Source organism: Anarrhichthys ocellatus, unplaced genomic scaffold (genome assembly GCF_004355925.1).
Source record: "Anarrhichthys ocellatus isolate YVR2014 unplaced genomic scaffold, GSC_Weel_1.0 scaffold2, whole genome shotgun sequence".
Lineage (NCBI taxonomy): Eukaryota > Metazoa > Chordata > Actinopteri > Perciformes > Anarhichadidae > Anarrhichthys > Anarrhichthys ocellatus.
In genome coordinates, this window is record NW_022280032.1 from 16,247,420 (window position 1) to 16,266,034 (window position 18,615).

An 18,615-nucleotide genomic window follows, 5' to 3' on the forward strand; every position below is an offset into this window, starting at 1 on the left:
ATACACATATATATATACACATATACACATATATATATACACATATATATATACACATATACACATATATACATACACATATATATATACACATATACACATATATACATATATATATACACATATACACATATATATATACACATATACACATACACACATACACATATATATATACACACATACACATATATATATACACACATATACACATTCAGTTTTTCTTTTTTAATAAATTTGCAAAAATTTCTACATTTCTGTTTTTTTCTGTCAAGATGGGGTGCTGAGTGTACATTAATGAGAAATAAAATGAACTTTTTTGATTTTAGCAAATGGCTGCAATGAGACGAGTGAAAAATGTAAAGGGGTCTGAATACTTTCTGTACCCACTGTATATATATATTATATTTGATGAAAAGGAAAAAACTATGGCTAGCCGTATGGAAACCATAAAACATACAAAAAGCAAAGGGACGTAAGGAAAGTAACTGATTCAGTTATACAGTGATATAAATGATAATTAACTGTGGCTTGCCTCCTCTGCTTGTTTTTCCAATTTGAAACGATCTTCTTTGGCTTTGTTCACCAGCCACATTTCCCATGCACTGAGAGAAGGTGCAGCTGCTGGCTTAACAGCATTCAACATCTGCACTGAAGGTGTTCTTGGTAGCTCACATCTAAAAGAAAAACAGGTGTAAAATGAATACATATCCTACTGTACTTACATTTTATCTGCCTGAATCATGCAGCCTTTGGCCTTTAACACGCTTCGTGAAGTATCTCAAGCTTGAAGAAGTCCGCAGCACCTGACTGGTGAAACGCTGAGTCTGGAGGTGTGGCTCTGTCTGGGTGAAGTCTGCTGAGATGGGCTGGGCTCCAGCTCTTCATCACTGTCAAAACTGTCGTGATAGATGGGAGAAAGCAGAGAGAAGGTGTCTTCCTCGTCGGATGGGACGCAGTCGTCAAAGCCCTTCGGTGTGTTGAATTCTTTCCCCTGGGCTGTTTTGACAGGGGTCGAGCTGAAGCCATTGGTAACAGAGGCAGGACAGCTCGGCATCCTTCCTCCAGACATTGCTAGCCTGAGAACAACACATGAGAATGTTTTACATAAGTTATGTGTGAGTTGTGTCTGTTATCTAATGTCAAACAAACATATGCAACGTTTCAGTAACACAAACATAACTAACATTACTAACGCTATTGCTAGCCGATGCCCATTTAAACAGCTCGTTTAAACGGTTAGCAAAATGGAGGCTAACATTAGCACTCAAAGGAAACTAACAGCTAGCGTAGGTTAGCAAACTTAGCTTGAATATTATCTAACGTGCTGCGAAGGTTTAATACTAAGTACTACGCAAGCTAACTCCACAGTGCATGTGTGCTATGTCTCCTGCTATATCTGAACGAACTGGGAACATTTCGTAACCCACCGTTTTGCGTATATTTGAAGAAAAGTCTCGTTGTTGTGTTCGTCTTTTTCACCAACGCTGGAACTGATTTGCAAACAGCTCTTTTCCCATGATACACCGCGCCACAATGCTCAGCTGCACGCAGCCTCTGTAACCATGGTGACGCGTGACGCTTAAACACTACACTATGTCTCTTCAACATGTCAGGTTTTTACGTAGATATATCTTTATCTATATTAAAAATAATAATAATAAATACATTTTGTAAAATCATGTATTCAAAGCAGTATGGCATTGTTTTGTAACAATGGCATCATGTCAAAAAAAGGAATAATATAAAGGGGCTAAATGCAATTTTTATGCTCTTGCAATATATCTCATTATTTACCCTCTTTTATTCTGATTGTATAATTGGTCATTTGAAATTGTACATTTTTATTTATCTGAATGATGCCTGATTGGAGGTGCAGATGCAATATTGCTGTTAGAGACAATTACAATAAAGCTTTACATTGTTTCCTCAATTTGACCTCCAATTATGAATTCTTTAATTCGATTTCTAATCAAATATACACGTTTTAACACCTGAAAAGAATATTCAAGCCTTCAGAAAACAGTCTTGTTACAATTCATAAGCAAGGCCTCTGATTCCTCTTGTCATAGCTTGTAAGATGCGAATTTAACTGCAGCTCATGTCTCTTCATGAAAGAACACTTTAGGACACTGAGAAGATAAGAAAGCTTACTTTATACAGAGGTTGTACTATATTATTCAGATTTGCTAAAAGGATTTATTTGATCTTATTTTGGTGATAGTTTCTGAGTGAAATGCTGTTCAGTCCTTGACTGAGCTGTGCTTTTTTTGTTGTGCTTCAGACAATGAGTTCACTCCCTGTAATAACAGGCAGTTACTCTTTGACTAGCAGCTCTGATCCAGTTTAAGTTGACCTGCCGGTGCACTCTGTCTCACTCCCACTCAACATTATCAGTTTATCAGCTGGTGTTCTAATTTGAGCTGGCACACTGAAGGACTGCTTTCACAAAGACATGTGGCATTTTGTGAGTGTTTGTAATTACTTGCAGCACAAAATGTGTTTGCTGTCTTGTTTATTGTCTCTTAATGCTAATACCTACTACATAGACAACATCGTGCAGTGTCTCTGAGTTGTTGATAATCATTTAACCTGCAACTTTGTTCATTGCAAACAATTATTTAGTTTGATTAAAGTTTGCCAGCAGCAGCTATAGTAACTATGTAGCAGTGGTCGAAGAAGTTTAAGTCTAAAGACGTATCAAAAGTAAAAGTACGGATTATGCATTACATATATTTCAGATATTATGTATATGTATGTATTTTATGTTAATGAGTTAGGATTATTGATGCATTGGGGTGCGGGGTGAATTTTAACTATGCCTCTCATGATTTAATTGTTGATTACATTTGTATTAATAATCTGAATCTGCAAAGTTACCAGTAACTAAAGTTATCAAATAAATTAAGTGAAGTAAAAATATACCTAAAATATTTACCTCTGAAATATAATGGAGCAGAAGTAAAAAGTAACATAATATGGAAATACTCAAGTACCTGAATATTTGTACTTAAGTTCAGTACTTGTGTACTTAGCTACTCTCCACCACTGCTCTGAATAAGTCATTAATGAAAAAAGAACAACAACCACATGTCTGTATCTTGTCAGTAATCATAGAAATATTTCTAGGGCGCTCTCCATATCGCTCCCATCCATCACTACTCCTGGATACAATTTTCTATAACGTGTCACTTCCCTGTGAGGTGTCCACAGTTCTGAGTAAGATCATGACACAGAAGGATAATCAGCCTTCTGATCCAACGTGTGTCTGATCCAATGTCTCTCCAGAGTCACACCAGGGTGAGGGATTCCAGCTCTGGCCTCTGCTGGTCCTCTCCTCGAAGGGTTCTCATTCAGAGCTCTACATGGTCCTTTACTGACTGTATCCAGCCAACCAAGCAGCCCAGCAGCCAGCTCACTGGCCAGGTGGTATGGTGACAGGAGACCCTCAGAGACTGCCAGAGCGCAGAGGCCGACTGCGTCCACTCTCTCAGACCCCTCTTCCAGACTCTGGACCACGAAGGAAGTCCCGCAAGAAGCTTCAAGTTATCATCTGTGTACTGCTTGTGGAGCTGTGCGAGAGATTCACTTTCTTTGGCATTGTATGCAACACGATTCTCTTCTGCACCGTGAAGCTGGGCTATGATAACTACCTGGCTGCGACAGTCAACCTGTGCTTCATAGGAGCCAGCACCCTGACCCCTGTTCTGGTTGGGTGGTTTGCAGAGACCTGCCTGGGAAGGAGCAAGGTGCTCTATTTGTGTGCTTTCCTTCATTTCTTCGGTAAGACACAGTTAATAGTTAATTCATGTTGTCTGGTGTGATTCAATTTGTGCTAAAACTATAGTTTATTTCTGTTATATGATTAGATGTATTATGTAATGAGGCTCAACTCTGCCAGTGTAAAAGACAAAATATTATCTGTGACATGAACCAGACAGTTGCACAAATATGTGACACATCTCAACCTTTCGTGTGAGCTCATTTCACGAGCGTTAGTAATTCTAATAAGGTGCTTAGTCATGGATCTGCTTCGGTGAATTCACACTCCTGCTTGAAATCTATAGCTGCAACCACATACCATGACCTTCACCTGTCACTTCTGCTTTCTAGGCACAGCCATGCTGCCCGTGGTGGCATTCCCGTTTGAAGATTTCTACATTGACACTCATCACATGACGCACCAGCTGGAACATCGGGAGCAGCAAATCTTGTTCTACACCGGCCTCCTGGCTGCTGCACTGGGCATCGGCGGCATCCGGGCCATCCTCTGTCCCATGGGAGCCTACAGCCTGCAGTGCTACAATCAGCACCAGCTCCTGTCCTTCTTCAACTGGTGAGTGGTGTTGCCGTCTGAATACAGGCATTCACTTGGTTAGTCAATGATCAGACTCCAAATAATCCATTGATATTGTCCCTATGATCCGTTTCATCATCACATGAGGTTCTTTACAGTTCAGTTATTCTGCATGGAGACAAGAAACAAGCACACCTTGCAAGTTCTTGGTTGATTATGGACAGCAAGCAAGAACTCTAGTTGGCGCTTGGGTGATTGTTGAGTTAATTTGATAGTAATTTGACATAAAAATTACCTAATGATGGTGCTAGACGAAGAGTCCGTGGATCATGCAATTCATCGTTAGGGGATCATTAATGTTTGTACCAAATTTCTTGAGAACCCACTCAACAGTTGTCAAGATATATCATTAAAAAACAAAAATGCAACATCATGGTGGCACTAGAGGTAAAGTCAAAGAATCAGCAAAGTCAGTGCAGGTTCCTCTTCTGGGGATCATGAATGCCTGGATTGTTTCACGGCAATTCATACAATCATGACCATCCCTAGCCACTAGCATGGCTAAAAAATAATGTGTCTACTTATGGAAATAATGTTTCCATCTACTCATGTGTTATTTGGTGACATCTGCAAACTATATGTTCATGAGGGAAACGAGTGTGATATTTGCTTTATTTATGTTTAGGTTCTACTGGCTGGTCAACCTGAATTCCACTGTCGTGTTTCTGGGTATCGCTTACATCCAGCAGTCTGTGGGCAAAAATCTGGGCTTCCTTATCCCCTTCACTTCTGTGCTGCTGGCTCTAATCGCCATACACATGATGCGGAACAAACTCACCTATAAACCAAATAAAGGTAACGTACATGAAAAAGAGAGACATACAAACTGGTATACAGGCACACTACATACAGTGCCACACACACTTCATTCTGTTCCTTTGTGTGTCTTTCACACCGCAGGTGGATCACTGTTGACCACACTGGGAGTTTTCTTGAACTCTCTCAAGATGTGCTGCCTCCACTATCGTCACCTGAGTGGAGATGTGGGATCTTGGCTGGACCGGGCCAAAGAGAACAATGGCGGGCGTTACAGCGAAACGCATGTCGAAAACGTCAAAGTCCTGGCCAAGCTCTTCCCTCTTTATGGCCTTCAGCTGCTTTACAGAGCCTGCATCACACAGGCAGGTCACTGGGAATATTATGGGTCTTTATTATAAAGCATGAAAAGGGATCATGTCCATGTTTTATCACATGAAGGGAGGCTAAGAATGTTTTCTACAGATTCCCTCAGGTTACTACATACAGACGATGAACTCAAACCTTCACCTCACCAACCTCCTGTTGCCCATCGGCGCCATGAATGTGATCAGTATCCTACCTCTGCTGCTCTTAGCGCCACTGATCGAATGTGTGACCACTTGCTACCTCTCCAAGGAAAAAACTCCTCTGGCCCCTGTAAAAGTCATCAGTGAGTATCTCCACGTGCACACATGCACGCCCCCACTAATGCATACATAATTCTAATATCTCTCTTGCTCTTCTGCCTCTTTCACCCTCCCTCTTTCCTCCTGTAATTATTCTGCAGCCCCCTCTCTCATCACCCCTCCCTGTCCATCCTCCCCTTCCAGCTCTGGGCCATGCGTGTGCCACCCTGTCGGTCCTGGTGGCAGGTTTGTCTGAGCTGCAGAGGAAGGCATACCCTCTGGTGGAGCAGACTCTGTCTGGAAAAGTTCTGCAAGTGTCGTCCATGCCATGTTTCCAGCTGGCTCCTCAGTACATCCTGCTTGGTCTCGCAGAGGCTCTCGTCACTCCTGCATGTATGTGACAGACTCAAGGTCTCCATAATTTCACTTGATGCAGGTCTTACATGGTGCATATTGCCCAGAAACTTCTGATTTATCAAATTAGCACAAATTGGCACAAAAAGGCATTTGACTTTCCCCCGGTCAGAAATGCTGCCCTGTATGTTACAAATAAAGAGCAGGAAAGATGATCGAACGCTTATGCTGTCACTTCCTCTCTGGCAGGTTCCCTCATATCTTTCCAGCTGACCCCGAGCCACATCAGAGGGATCTCCCTGCACTTCCTCACCCTGTCCTATGGAGGAGGCTGCTTTCTGGGAGCCTTCATCATTCAGCTGGTGTTCTTTCTTTCTGGAGGTAAAATGAGTACAAATACTGCATTGCCTGTTTTCTACCAATAACAAATTACATTGACACAGGAATTTGATTGAAAAAACGATGCTACTGATGCTGATAGGACCACGTTGGCACCCGTTTACAGGTAACTTCTACCCAAACATACTGCATGATGGGAATCTGGAGAGGTTCTTCTTCCTCCTGGCCACACTGATGGCTGTAAATACCTTTGTGTTTTGGAGCGTGTCTAACAGGTAGGCCTACAGATCATATAATACATAAAAACATGTGGAATACAAGTTGAATTAGATTATTAATTTTGCATAACAAACACTGTCATTCTCATCTCACTGATGCTGACCAGGTACAAAGACCTGACTGTGCAGGGTAAGGCACTGACCATCAGCCCTCTGACTGAGAAGCTGCTGCATTACAAGGCCTGTCTGCGCTTCTACGACACTGTGGATTGCTCCTACACAAACCACTCTGTTGAATCCATTTTATGACCACCTTCATTATTATATCTGCTGTTAGTGGCGCTGGCGCTGCATGTTACTATGTTAAAGTCTATGACTTGAGAAATTGTGAACTATATATATATATATATATATATATATAGTATTTGGAATTAACATAATTATGTTGTTTTTACAATCATAATGTAATTAATTAATTATGCATGTAATTGAACATGTCCCAGACTGTAACTGTGGACCGTTATTTGAATTTTGTGAAAATGACCTGTAAATGAGTGAATTATGTTGAGATACATTTGCAAATCATATTTAAAACACTGAATGTAAATATTAGCACATTAAATCAAATAAATGACAGACATGTCATTAGCATGGTCCTTTATTTGAGTCTGTTAAACTAGAACAAATACACTCTGCTTGATTTACTTGTTTGCTTTGTTTGATAAGTAAAAGTACAAAATAAACATCAATGATTAAAACAACAAATCTTAAATGGCTTATTTCCATTGTGGTCCTCCAACATACAACAAGCAACACGTCAAAAAGATGAAACTCAAAGACAAAACAGCCGATATGTTCCAAGATATTTTCATAACTAAAATCAGGTTACAAGTTACTGAGAAACAATCTTTTCATGGCCCCTTTGAAGATGTGCTGTGATTTGATAAACTTAGGCTTGAGGGAACATTATTCCATTATAGAGCATAAAGAACAGAATAAGAAATATGGTTTATCCTCATATAAGTTGTCTCTTATCAGTGATAAAACAAGGTATTTTGATAATGTATTTAAGAACATTTAAGAGTAAAAAAGTGCAAAATATACCAGAAGAAATTTCCATTTTCCACTCTTTGATTCACAACAAAGATTCTCATATACTGTATGTTGTAATGAATATCGATGCATACACGTCTCTAACTTACGCACACACAAATATGCTTAACTTTGCACATCTTCATAATTGTACTACTCTTGCGCTTTTTTTCCCATCCCTGATTCATGAATGGAAGACGTTCTTGTGGCCAACATGTTTTAATACAAACTGGCTTAGATTTTGCATATTTTCAGTGTTGAACCTAAATCAACAGAAAACCCAGGATAGAGAGGTTCAGTGAAGGTGGTCTGGATTTGGAGCAGCTGTGTCAAACTGTCCGAGCCAGAAACACTGTAGAAGCCCAGTGTTCTTGCTTCGTAATCAAGGTGTATGCCCACTCTGCGAGAGAGAACTGGAGGAATCTGGCCTTTGTGAAGATTATTGTGCCAAAATGTGCAGCCGGATGGGGAGCAGGTTAATTTCCAGGAGAGCTCATTGTGGCCGAAACAGCAGCCGTTGCCTGAACCCTTTCTTTCGATGCCTTTGTAGGACAGGGCCAAGTCGACAATGCCACCATCCCACTCCACCTCCCAGTAGTGGCTGCCCTCAAGGCCCACTTTGCACAGCGCCTGGTGATAGAAGGTGAATCTGTCGGGGAGATCAGGATGAGCCTGGTCCCTGTCACTCCACGATATCGCTCTGTTTTTGTCGGACAAGCAAAGACATGCAGCCACTGTGTTGGGATCCACCTCCACTGTGAAGTCTGCAGGGAAAGATGAAACATTCATTTGGCTGGGGAATCTTTTCACGTTTGATATTTGTGCAAAGTGAATTAACATTGTGCTTACTCTTATATGTGTTCAAAAGGCATGTCCTTGATGTTCTTTCCTCATGCAAACTTGGCCATTTTGACACTGATGAAACAAAACAAAAAAACTGATGATTCTGTCTATATAATAACAGGAAATACACAGACTAGACCAAACTTAATTATCAGGTTTAGAGATCCGATTCTGGTCTTACTTACCCAGATTTTCTTCAGAGTGACTGAATAATTCTTCTTTTTCTTTGCTGCACATATTTTTCAGTTTATCCATTTGTGCGGAGGTAAACTTTGTCAGTCTTTCATGTGAGTCTGTGAACACAGGGAGGCCACCCAGAGCTTGGAAACCCTGCACAGGGCCAACAAATACATTGTGTGACTAAAACATTTTCTTTTAATTAAGCGGCAAAAATTAGATACAAATCGTTCTATACTTTCTAAGACTGTAAACATGTAATCACCTGCAGAAACTGAATGGGGTCCTCTGTCAGTGAGAGCTGGTGGAGTTCATCCTCTCTCTTCCTGAGCTCCAACACTTCACGCTCCAGTTGGCCGAGATGATTGTTGGTCCAGTCCACTCCAGCTTTCTCTGCTTCTCCAAATCTCTCTCTCATCTCAGAGCGCTTCCTCTCCACAGAGCGGACGAATAAACGGATGCGCTCAACACACAGTCGCTCAAGGTCATCACACGCCCCCCATGCGGCATCCTTGTATGGGAAACAGTCAACATTTGTCCTGTTATGATTGATGACTATTTTGAGTTACAGCATACTTCCAAAAAACTGGGCTACTTTAAACTCCCTTAAGTTATTATGCAGCATATCATAAGTAACTGGAATTCTTTTACAGTTTTTTTTTGCAATATTAAAAAAAAACACATGTCAAACACTTGACATTTTGTTAAAGCCTGTAATAGTGGTCTAGGTCAGTGGTTCCCAACCTAGGGGTCTGGACACTCCAGACAAATGTTTTTTTACCTCCTCAGGTCAATGATGATTATTCAAGTATAACAATCTAAAATATAAATATATAATTTAAATGGAGTAGTTTGCATTTTGGGGTGTACACTTTTTAGCCTGGAGTTAAAGGAGAAGATCGATACCACTAGCATGTCTATTTGGCAAATATGAAGACACAGCCAGGAGACGGTTAGCTTAGCTGAGCATGGAGCCTTAGCCTGGTGTCAGCACTGCTTGCCTCGTTACCTCACAGGGACGCATAGACTTCAGAAAGTCTCACACATGACTACAAGTAAAACCACAGTTAGGGCTAGATGTTTCCCTCTGTTCCAAGTCTTTATGCTAAACTAAGCTAAGCTAACCAGCCTCTGGTTGCAGCTTCATATTTAACAGAAATACATGAGAGTTATATCAATGTTATTGTTTAACTCTTGGCAAGAACGCAAGCTCATAAGAGGTCACAAGCCAAATAGTTTGGGCATCAGCAGGGAAGATTACTTCAGCCATTCTTCCTGCTGGTGTCTCTAGCTGCGTTCCCGATCGCATCCCTTTTCTTTTTACTGGTAGTACGTACTGCAGCTGCCTTTACAGAGTACGTAGTGTTGCATGCAGAATGCATTCAATGAGATATACTACCTCGTCATAACATGGCACCTTGAACTTTGACCCTCTTCCTCATATATCTGCTGCACAAAGGATTGTGGGTCAGAATAGCCAGAAAAACATGCTGGATTGCATACTGCAAAAAGTCCTGGTATTTTTGACATACTATGAACGGGGACATACTAAATCTTTTTCTGGTAAACTGAATAATGTGATATAAGTATAGGTATTGGAATGGTAAATATACAGTCTGCATGCACCAAGCCTGTTATTTTTTATTTTTTTATTATTTCATTTTCAGTATTGATATAAGTGTGTCAGAGGCTTAATATCGTCATCATTCTTCACTGTCAAACATATGTGCACAGAGATAAGTGAAATTCCACTGTTGCCCACAGTTCACACCCTTTTTCTCGTTTCTTTATCTGTCCGTTAACAGCAAATGTGTACATTGACTTTCTTTGTATCAGGATTTTGAAAGTAAAGAAATATATTCATGAATAGTAGTAGAAGTACTTTTGTTTGCACTCACTCTTATAGAGTCTGCAGACTGCCTCAGCTCTGCCATTTTCTTCTCCGAATTCAGCACTCTGTCTGCAATTTCCTGTTTACCTCGCTCCAGTTGTCTCTGTTGAAACACAAATCCAGGATCTTTTTCAGAACCTCAGTGACATAAAAAATGACTTGAGCATGGGGTAAACTGAATTACCTGCATTTCACACTTCTCTGCCGCAACTGTCACCGTGTCATGACCTTTGTGGTCATCCATCACACACAGCAGGCATACGAACTGCTGATCTGAGCGGCAGTAGATCTCCAGAAGTTTGCCATGACGGCCACAGATGCTGTCTTTGATCCATGCAGAGGCTTGAATCAGATTGTGTTTCTGTAGTGGTGGCAACTCAAAGTGAGGCTTTAGGTGAGTCTCGCAGTAAGAGGCCAAACACACCAGACAGAACATCCAAGCTTTTCTTTTTCTCTCTGTGCAGGCGTCACATTGCACATCACCAGGTGCAGCATAGGTGTCAGCAGCAGCAACAGATACAGCAGCAGCAGCATCATTTTGACTTTTTTTCCTCTTGTGTTCCTCGAGCAGGGAAGCCAGAAGTGTGTTCCTCTTCAGGACAGGCCTGGGGGAGAATGTCTGCCTGCACTGAGGGCAGCTGTAACTCTTTCCTCTGTTATTATACACATCCCAGAAGGCATTGATGCATTGTGTACAGTAACTGTGTCCACAGGCCGTCGTCACAGGATCATCCAGTATCTGTAAACAGATGGAGCAGTCGAACAAATCCGGACTGCACGCCATTGTTCTCCCGCTCAGACTGACGGAGTTACTTTCGCTTTCTCTGGAGGAGGAGTGGCTTCTTGGTAACGCACATGTGCTGACTGGTCTGTGAGTTTCTGAGTAGAACAAAGTCACTCCACTATCAGAGTCAAACATTAAGAGTTTTCAAACTTGAGTCAAAGCAACGTTACTCAATGATTTGTTGTAATCACACATTGCAGTATATTGCTTATAAAAAAAAAAAAAACTATTTATAGCTAATATCTAATCAATATTTGCATTGTCATACATTGTGATGAATCCACAGAATAGTATCTGACTGCTGTCCTCTTGTGCTCCACAGAACATTTTGGTGTCTTTCAGCTTTTGGTTTTTGTTTAACGACCTGCAACTTTACTGGCATGAACTTAATTTCCAGCAACAGCAGCTGTTTTCAAATAAAAAGTAAAAAATGCAGGCTATCTGCTGCCTTTAACAGATAAAGTTAACAAATAGCTGGTGAACACATATTTCCCTCAAGAGTTGGTGGAGATCCAAATAGTGTTCAAAATAAAGTGAACACTGGACTTATATTCATCAAGTAACCAGAAACATGATTGATGACTAATGAATGGTAATGTTGGTCCTTGTCAGCTGGATGTGCAATTTGGCAACTAGCAATCTATCAAAGGAGTTGCCAAACTTTTTCCGTGGCAACGCTACCCTTTTACAAGATGTCTTTTAAAAAACAATTAGATAATACAGCGTTACATTATATTTTCAAAAATACATATGATTTTATGTATTTAAAATTAGTGAGTGATAAAAAAAAAAATCTATTGTAGGTTTAAATATATAAAATTTAAAATGCATTTACAAAACCTATTTAACCCCTGGTGTGTAGGATTTGAAAAGGTGTTTCGATGGCACAATTAGAAGGTGACAGCAACAGAGAGAAAGTTTGCCAGATATCAGTCTGTCTATAAAACAGATCTGACGAAACTGAGATGGGTTTAAACAGACAACTGTAGTACTCTCTCTCTTCATTTCATTTTCACAAACAAAATAATTCAAAAAAATTCTGTATGAGCTTTCCATCTTTTCCATTTATTACAATAATTCTACTAAAAAAAAGCTGAGTTTACATTACAGAATAAGAAACATGTAACATACACACAAAAATACTTTGCCACCTGTGCCATTATAAACATCAGCCTTTTTCTTGAAATTTCGACATTTGTTTTACCATTTTATGGAATACAATCAAATAATGAGCAATGATCAAGCGCTGGTGTTTAACAAACACACACACAAAACTATACCAGAAAGTGGAGGCCCTTTACCTTGGTGACATCCTAGCTGAGGCTTGTCTTCTAATTATTCTTACTTGTTTCTCTTTCCTCTCTATTGTAGCTGACACCGTGTCTCGACCTTTGTGTTCATCCATCACACAAAGCAGGCAAATGCATTGTCCATCACTGCAACAATAATCATCAAGCAGCTTCTCATGCTAAGAGTAGATCTTCTATTGTAAGGAGGCAGAGACTTCCAATAGCTTGTGCCTTTTGACAGCAGCAGACACATATGCGGCTACAAGTGAGTAGATCAGTAAGAAGCCAGACACACCAGGAAGGACGTGACAGCTTTCAGCAGAAATCACACTCCACAGCCCGGGGCCGACTGCATCCTTCACCGAAGGGGTGGGTTGTTCTGCCCGACACTTTCTCTCCCAAATCAGCCAGCACTGTTCTCTTTCAACACAGGTCTGGGGAGGACAGTTTGTCTACACAGGCGACAGCTTTCCTTTTCCAGTGGTTATTACACAAATATCCAGGAGCTTAAATTTTAAGAGGTGGTTATAAGTGAAAGATTGGGCCTCTATGCTCCTGCACATGAGCAATAGGCTACATCTAGTGTCCCACATATGAGAAATTATCAGTAGAGACAGAAGATCAATAACCTCCCTGCCCTGATCGGCAGTGATTTGTCAAAGGAAGCTTTATGCAATTTTTACTGTGTTCTGTGACCACTTATCCAGCAATGTTTTCATAAAACTGTCATTCTGAATGTGGTGATGTAAGAGTAGTGCGTATAACAAATGCGATATACAATACAAATAGAACAATGTAGCTTAAAATGCCTTGCATATACATGTATTGCACAATATATACCTCCAGTCCCAGCCGCCGTCGCCGAACGGCAGCGACCTCCTCAAGAGTTCCCCTCTTGATCCCCAGCCTCTCGAGTGCAGTTCCCCTCTTGATTCGATGAGCCGAGGGAGTGGACATTCAGCAAAGCCGTCTGAATTCAGAGAGGAGCCACCTGATGGGAAGAGAAGATGCATGCATATTAATATTGACTGGTGTGCGTTCCCGGATGTTCACAAACAACAAGGTTGGAGGTTTCGAAACCCCATAAGCTTAACATTGGTTGGATGATTCAGCCACGGTAGGAGGTTTCGAAACCCCATAGACTTGATCCGAACGGCAGCGACCTCCAGTCCCAGCTGCCGTCGCCGAACGGCAGCGACCTCCAGTCCCAGCCGCTGTCGCCGAACGGCGGCGACCTCCATTGATGCAACAGCTTCGACTAATTCAGTCTCGGGCACGCACACCGAGGCACCATGGTTCACAAACGCCAATGCTGGTACTTTGACGGTCTGTGCATTAATATCCTCTGATGAGGTCTCCGCTTTGAGGAGCTTGAGGAGCGCTTCAACAGCTATAGACAATTCATCACAAAGTGGCGCTCCGGGTAGTGCCTCGTTTGGCTGTGCCCTCTCAGTCAGCACCCTGATAAAGAAAATAGTAAAATATATATAAATTAGTACTGGGCAAGTTAACGCATTATTATCACATTAACGCATTAATTAATTAACGCCGACAATTATTTTATCGCGCGTTAACAGACACATATATATATATATATATATATATATATATATATACACACACACATATACATATACACACATACACATACATACACACATATACATATATACACACACATACATACATAAAACACCATTGCAAATTAAATAATTAAACTAATCTTTAATGAACACATACCTTTTCGTTTTTTTCCTCTTTTCCTCCGCAAGTTTTTCAGCCCTCTTAAACTTTAATGATAATCTCCCAGGTTTGGGTGAATTGATATCTATAAGTATTTACAATGAAATAAATGAATATTCTCTAGTGGAAAAAGAACAGGATTCAAACACACCCACCCACCCACCCACCCACCCACACACACACCCACACACACACAAGTTTTCAATCTCTTGGCTTTCTGCCCAGCTGTTTTTTTTCGCTTGGTCCCGGCACCACTGCTAGGACGCTGTTTTTGTGGTGATATGAAATATGATATGCATTGAAATAAATAAATAGACTTTCGTAAAAATAGAGTAAAAAGTATTTAAACACTAACCTAAATACTTACCATACACAGGAACAGGAGCGATGTTTTCAGTATCGTCATCACTGATATACCCCCGAATGAGATCTAATGATGACAAACTTTAAAAACAATCCTGGTTTTAAAACAAAACACGTAGTTGTCAACGAAATAAATAAAAGAAGAATAAGAAGAAGAAATACTCACACTTGCTCATGAGCCATTGCTATAGCGGTGCAAAACAACAAGTTGGAAGAAATGTCTTAAATGTGCTGGATTCGTTCTAAAATATGCAATGCAAGGCAGCCTATATATAGGTCTCATTCATCCAACCAAGGCGCGTTTATCCGACCACGTCTCATTCCTCCAACCATATCTCATTCATATCTGCGAGAACATAAAAGAAATCCAGGACTCGAGAGAAATACATGTAAGTTGTATTGCTCTTCACAACCTTGATCGGGAAATATCACACACATAATTGCAGCCTGAGAGGAGAAAACAAATGCTTTCAGCGCGAGGGGCGTCCCCTATAGCGCTTTTCTGCTCGCGACATCGGAGTAATGTGAGAGCGCTCGTCAAAGTAAAATACGTGTCTGTTTAATCTCTACACACGCGCGCGGATCTAATTTGCGCTCTCGGATTTTGACAGTGAGTTGCCGTCATACGAGAACATCTCCAACTTCTCCAATTCGGAGGTTGGAAAGACAGAGCTCAGCAGGACGAACCAGGAAGACTCTGCAGACCAGGCATGATGCAAGTAGCGCTAGATCAAGGTCCTGCTGATCCCTCCACTGGATAATACAGTTCGCACATAGTTGTATTTAGTATGTGCTCCGCCAATATTATATTTCATATATTTTATTTGTTTCTGTATTCTTGTATACAAGCACCAGTAAACTCGTGTTGGATGCTATACGCTCCCATACAGTGGGTGGCAGTATGCGCCTCAGCTTTCTTTTGGGTTGCGACCTACTAACAGCACGAAGAGGACGTCATGATAACATGGACAAGTGAAGGGACTATTAGGTAAGCGCACTCACGTCCTTTTGTTCCAGTAACAACTCTCTCCAGATCTAATAAAGGCGCTGCCATGGTACATGATCATACACGACGGGCAGCAAAGAGACGAACGCGATGTTTTGTTGTAGCCTGCGTCAGTAGCCGAGCATCACAAATGACCTACAGTCTGTCTTTGGGGTTTTAAACATGCATTTCAACTGGAATAAAGATAAGATGTATGGTTAGCTGTTTAAGAGCGTGTGCTTTAGGTAACGTTACTGTTAAACTGTGGCTCGTTAAGAGGTTTAAGACGCAGCATCTGTGCCAAACACAGGAAGAGTAGACATGCCCCCATTGTTAAAATGAGGGGAAAGGTGAGCACTCTTCAGACACAACTGCGAAAACAAATACTTTACAAGTCGTCTTAGAAACTCATCAATAGGAGACAAACCAGCCTGAGAGCATAGTCCACAAAGAGATGCAGTCTTTGTCTTTCCTCTGTTGAACTAGTATGAAAGATGTGGTCTACATGTTCAGCCATGATACTGAGAAACTACGATACAACTAACTCACAGAACAGGAATAGTTTGTAGATGATCTACTTGTACTGCTGACTAACATGTGGTAAACAGCAGCTTTTACACTGACCTGATCATTTTCCGTTTTACCTTCTTGTCTTTAAGGAGCCTTGATCTAATGCTGGCAGTGGAGAACTGAGGAGTTTTTACACTATGGAGGCTTTAGTTGACGTCCTAAATGTGGCCAGCGGACTGTCTGTGACACTCAGCCTCTTCCTCGTCTTTCTGGGTCTTCTCTACTGGTAAGTAAATGCTTTTTATCCCCGATTGTGAAGCTGCATCACGGAAATGAAGTTAAGTTATCTACTAATATATAAGACACGTTTTGTGTAACTTCAGATATTCACAACAGTCCTCATTCGGTTTGGCATGTTGGGCTTTCTGATAGCATTTTATGGGGAAGCCCTTGAAGGAGTATCTCAAAAGACTGATTATAAACCAATGGCAGGATTATTTGGGGATGCATTTGCTTTATTTCTTTTTTCCATCAACACAACTCCACTCTTTGTCTTCAAGGTATTCAATTTACCCCTATTCAGTCCTTTCTCGATGTGGAATCAAACATCCAAAGCCAGTACCTTTCTTGGGCAACATATTCATGTTTCGCCAGGTAAGATATTGCTGCAATTGCCATCAAACTAAGAAACACCTCAGTCTCTAACCTTTTTTTTTTTTTTTTTATCTTTAACTACTGTTAAAAACTGATTTTAACAAGACATTTTACCCACTGAACAACATCGTCTTACAGGAATGCACTGAACTATATTTAATTGCTATGAAAGCAGAAGAAGAAACATTCAGCAGGTTCCATTTGAAAGCATTTATTCTCTTCAGTTGGATTAAGGTGTAGTGAAGTGGTTTAATTTCTACGATTAAAAGAGTACAAATTAAATTCTATCACATTCACTTGAATGCAAAAATCAATTAACTATCAAATCGTTACATCAATACATCCCTACTTTAATATATAATAACAATAATAATGTCAGAATAAAATGGCACAGACTACTCACTCAGGGACAAAGGGAACCTCTTCAATCAAAGTGCAAACAGTGAACGAACTCGGGGCAATCAGTGCACCTGTGTCAGCTGACCAATTAGCACACCTGTGGCTGCTTCAGGGAGCTTGCTCCTGTGCGCCCCAATCCAGCAGTCATGTGACCTCCACTTTTCTACGACATGTTGCTGCACATAGATCAATGTGTTAATGATTGCATCGTGTTTTACTTTTGTTCCATATCAGCCTGCTAAAGTGACAAGGTCATAAAGTTTGTTCTGTGCTGTGTTTTACAGAGGGAAAATATAATTTTACTACTTGATCAATAATATATGTCTAATGGATGAATAATATTCTTATTTTTCAAGAATATAGAAAGCTGAAAGAGAATTACTTCTTAGTTAAAGATCATCTCTGTTTTTATGTAACATTAAACACTGATATTCCAGGTGTTTATGGTATACAGATGTGTCTCTGCACAGCACATCCTGATGTGATTTAGTCATCAAACAAGGTGGCCATGGCCCCTGTAGCTCCCACTACAGACATTTATCAAGCAAGTTTCAGTATCTTGAAATGAGGCAGGGCTTTTGATTAACAAGTAAGCTAACAAAAACTAGCATATATGCAGCTCCCACAGAGTCATACAGCTGATTGACTGTCATACTGTTACCTCGTTCTATAATTTACATTAAGACAACAGCCCAAATACCAATCCGTCTCTAACATGGAGTTATTTCGTTCTTATGAAGAGCTTCTCTGGTTCCTTTCTGATGTTTTGGGATGTTATGTGTTATATGTTGTGATGTTCTTTGTTTCATTTTCAGGGTTTTTTCAACCCGATCAATGATCTCATAAAGACTCATGGCAGAGTTTGTGGGTAAGTAGAAGAAGTATTCTCTGCATCAGCATCTGATGAAATGATGGTCCGAACATGTTGTTGGTTCTAATTCTTCCACACTATAAAATGAAATAAACACTTGCTTGGTAAAAACCTGTTATAGCAACACTAAGATTGTTGGCTCCACTTGGTATATTTTAGGTATTATTTGGGCCGGAGACCGGTGGTGGTGATAGCGGACCCTGACATGCTCAGACAGGTGATGGTCAGGGACTTCAGCAGCTTCACAAACAGACTGGTGAGGACATTAACCAAAGCATGCACATGCACACTTTCAGTATAAGCCCCAATGATGTAATGATAGGATGTCACAGTGTTAAAGGAATCATGCAGCCCTCACCTAGAAACATTTTTAATGGACTGC

At 40.6% G+C, this 18,615-nt stretch overlaps 4 protein-coding genes across 6 annotated transcripts in view; 2 read left to right on the forward strand and 2 right to left on the reverse strand.

The window, feature by feature from the left end:
* ccdc34 (coiled-coil domain containing 34) overlaps nucleotides 1–1,513 on the reverse strand; it is a 13,145-nt gene extending 11,632 nt beyond the window's left edge. Inside the window, exons 1-3 of the mRNA XM_031866547.1 lie at nucleotides 1,431–1,513; nucleotides 807–1,079; nucleotides 536–677 (exon numbers count right to left, since the gene is read on the reverse strand). Of these exons, the coding sequence (XP_031722407.1) occupies nucleotides 536–677; nucleotides 807–1,072 (408 nt within the window). The 5' untranslated portion in view covers nucleotides 1,073–1,079; nucleotides 1,431–1,513. The remainder of the gene's footprint in view (nucleotides 1–535; nucleotides 678–806; nucleotides 1,080–1,430) is intronic.
* Nucleotides 1,514–3,431: 1,918 nt separating this feature from the next.
* slc15a5 (solute carrier family 15 member 5) lies at nucleotides 3,432–6,941 on the forward strand. The gene is made up of 9 exons (XM_031857921.1): nucleotides 3,432–3,783; nucleotides 4,114–4,336; nucleotides 4,983–5,152; nucleotides 5,258–5,478; nucleotides 5,579–5,765; nucleotides 5,926–6,114; nucleotides 6,325–6,456; nucleotides 6,581–6,689; nucleotides 6,800–6,941. Exons 1-9 carry the CDS (start codon nucleotides 3,432–3,434, stop codon nucleotides 6,939–6,941), a joined length of 1,725 nt encoding a protein of 574 aa, XP_031713781.1.
* A 333-nt stretch (nucleotides 6,942–7,274) lies between these two features.
* On the reverse strand, nucleotides 7,275–11,421 carry LOC116392753 (tripartite motif-containing protein 16-like). Its single transcript, XM_031864482.1, has 6 exons — nucleotides 10,820–11,421; nucleotides 10,643–10,738; nucleotides 9,010–9,255; nucleotides 8,753–8,897; nucleotides 8,574–8,639; nucleotides 7,275–8,488 (listed from the first exon to the last, which is right to left on the reverse strand). The coding sequence occupies exons 1-6, from the start codon at nucleotides 11,417–11,419 to the stop codon at nucleotides 7,959–7,961; spliced, it is 1,683 nt and encodes a 560-aa protein (XP_031720342.1). The 5' UTR covers nucleotides 11,420–11,421; the 3' UTR covers nucleotides 7,275–7,958.
* A 3,719-nt stretch (nucleotides 11,422–15,140) lies between these two features.
* Nucleotides 15,141–18,615, forward strand: part of tbxas1 (thromboxane A synthase 1 (platelet)) — a 19,611-nt gene continuing 16,136 nt past the window's right edge. Inside the window, exons 1-5 of one of the 3 annotated variants that reach the window (XM_031863953.1) lie at nucleotides 15,141–15,203; nucleotides 16,459–16,595; nucleotides 16,870–16,963; nucleotides 18,178–18,230; nucleotides 18,393–18,489. In XM_031863953.1, the coding sequence (XP_031719813.1) occupies nucleotides 16,507–16,595; nucleotides 16,870–16,963; nucleotides 18,178–18,230; nucleotides 18,393–18,489 (333 nt within the window). In that variant the 5' untranslated portion in view covers nucleotides 15,141–15,203; nucleotides 16,459–16,506. Of the gene's footprint in view, nucleotides 15,204–15,318; nucleotides 15,803–15,873; nucleotides 16,150–16,458; nucleotides 16,596–16,869; nucleotides 16,964–18,177; nucleotides 18,231–18,392; nucleotides 18,490–18,615 lie in introns of those variants that run through there. The other 2 variants (XM_031863933.1, XM_031863943.1) reach the window with 2 other exon arrangements.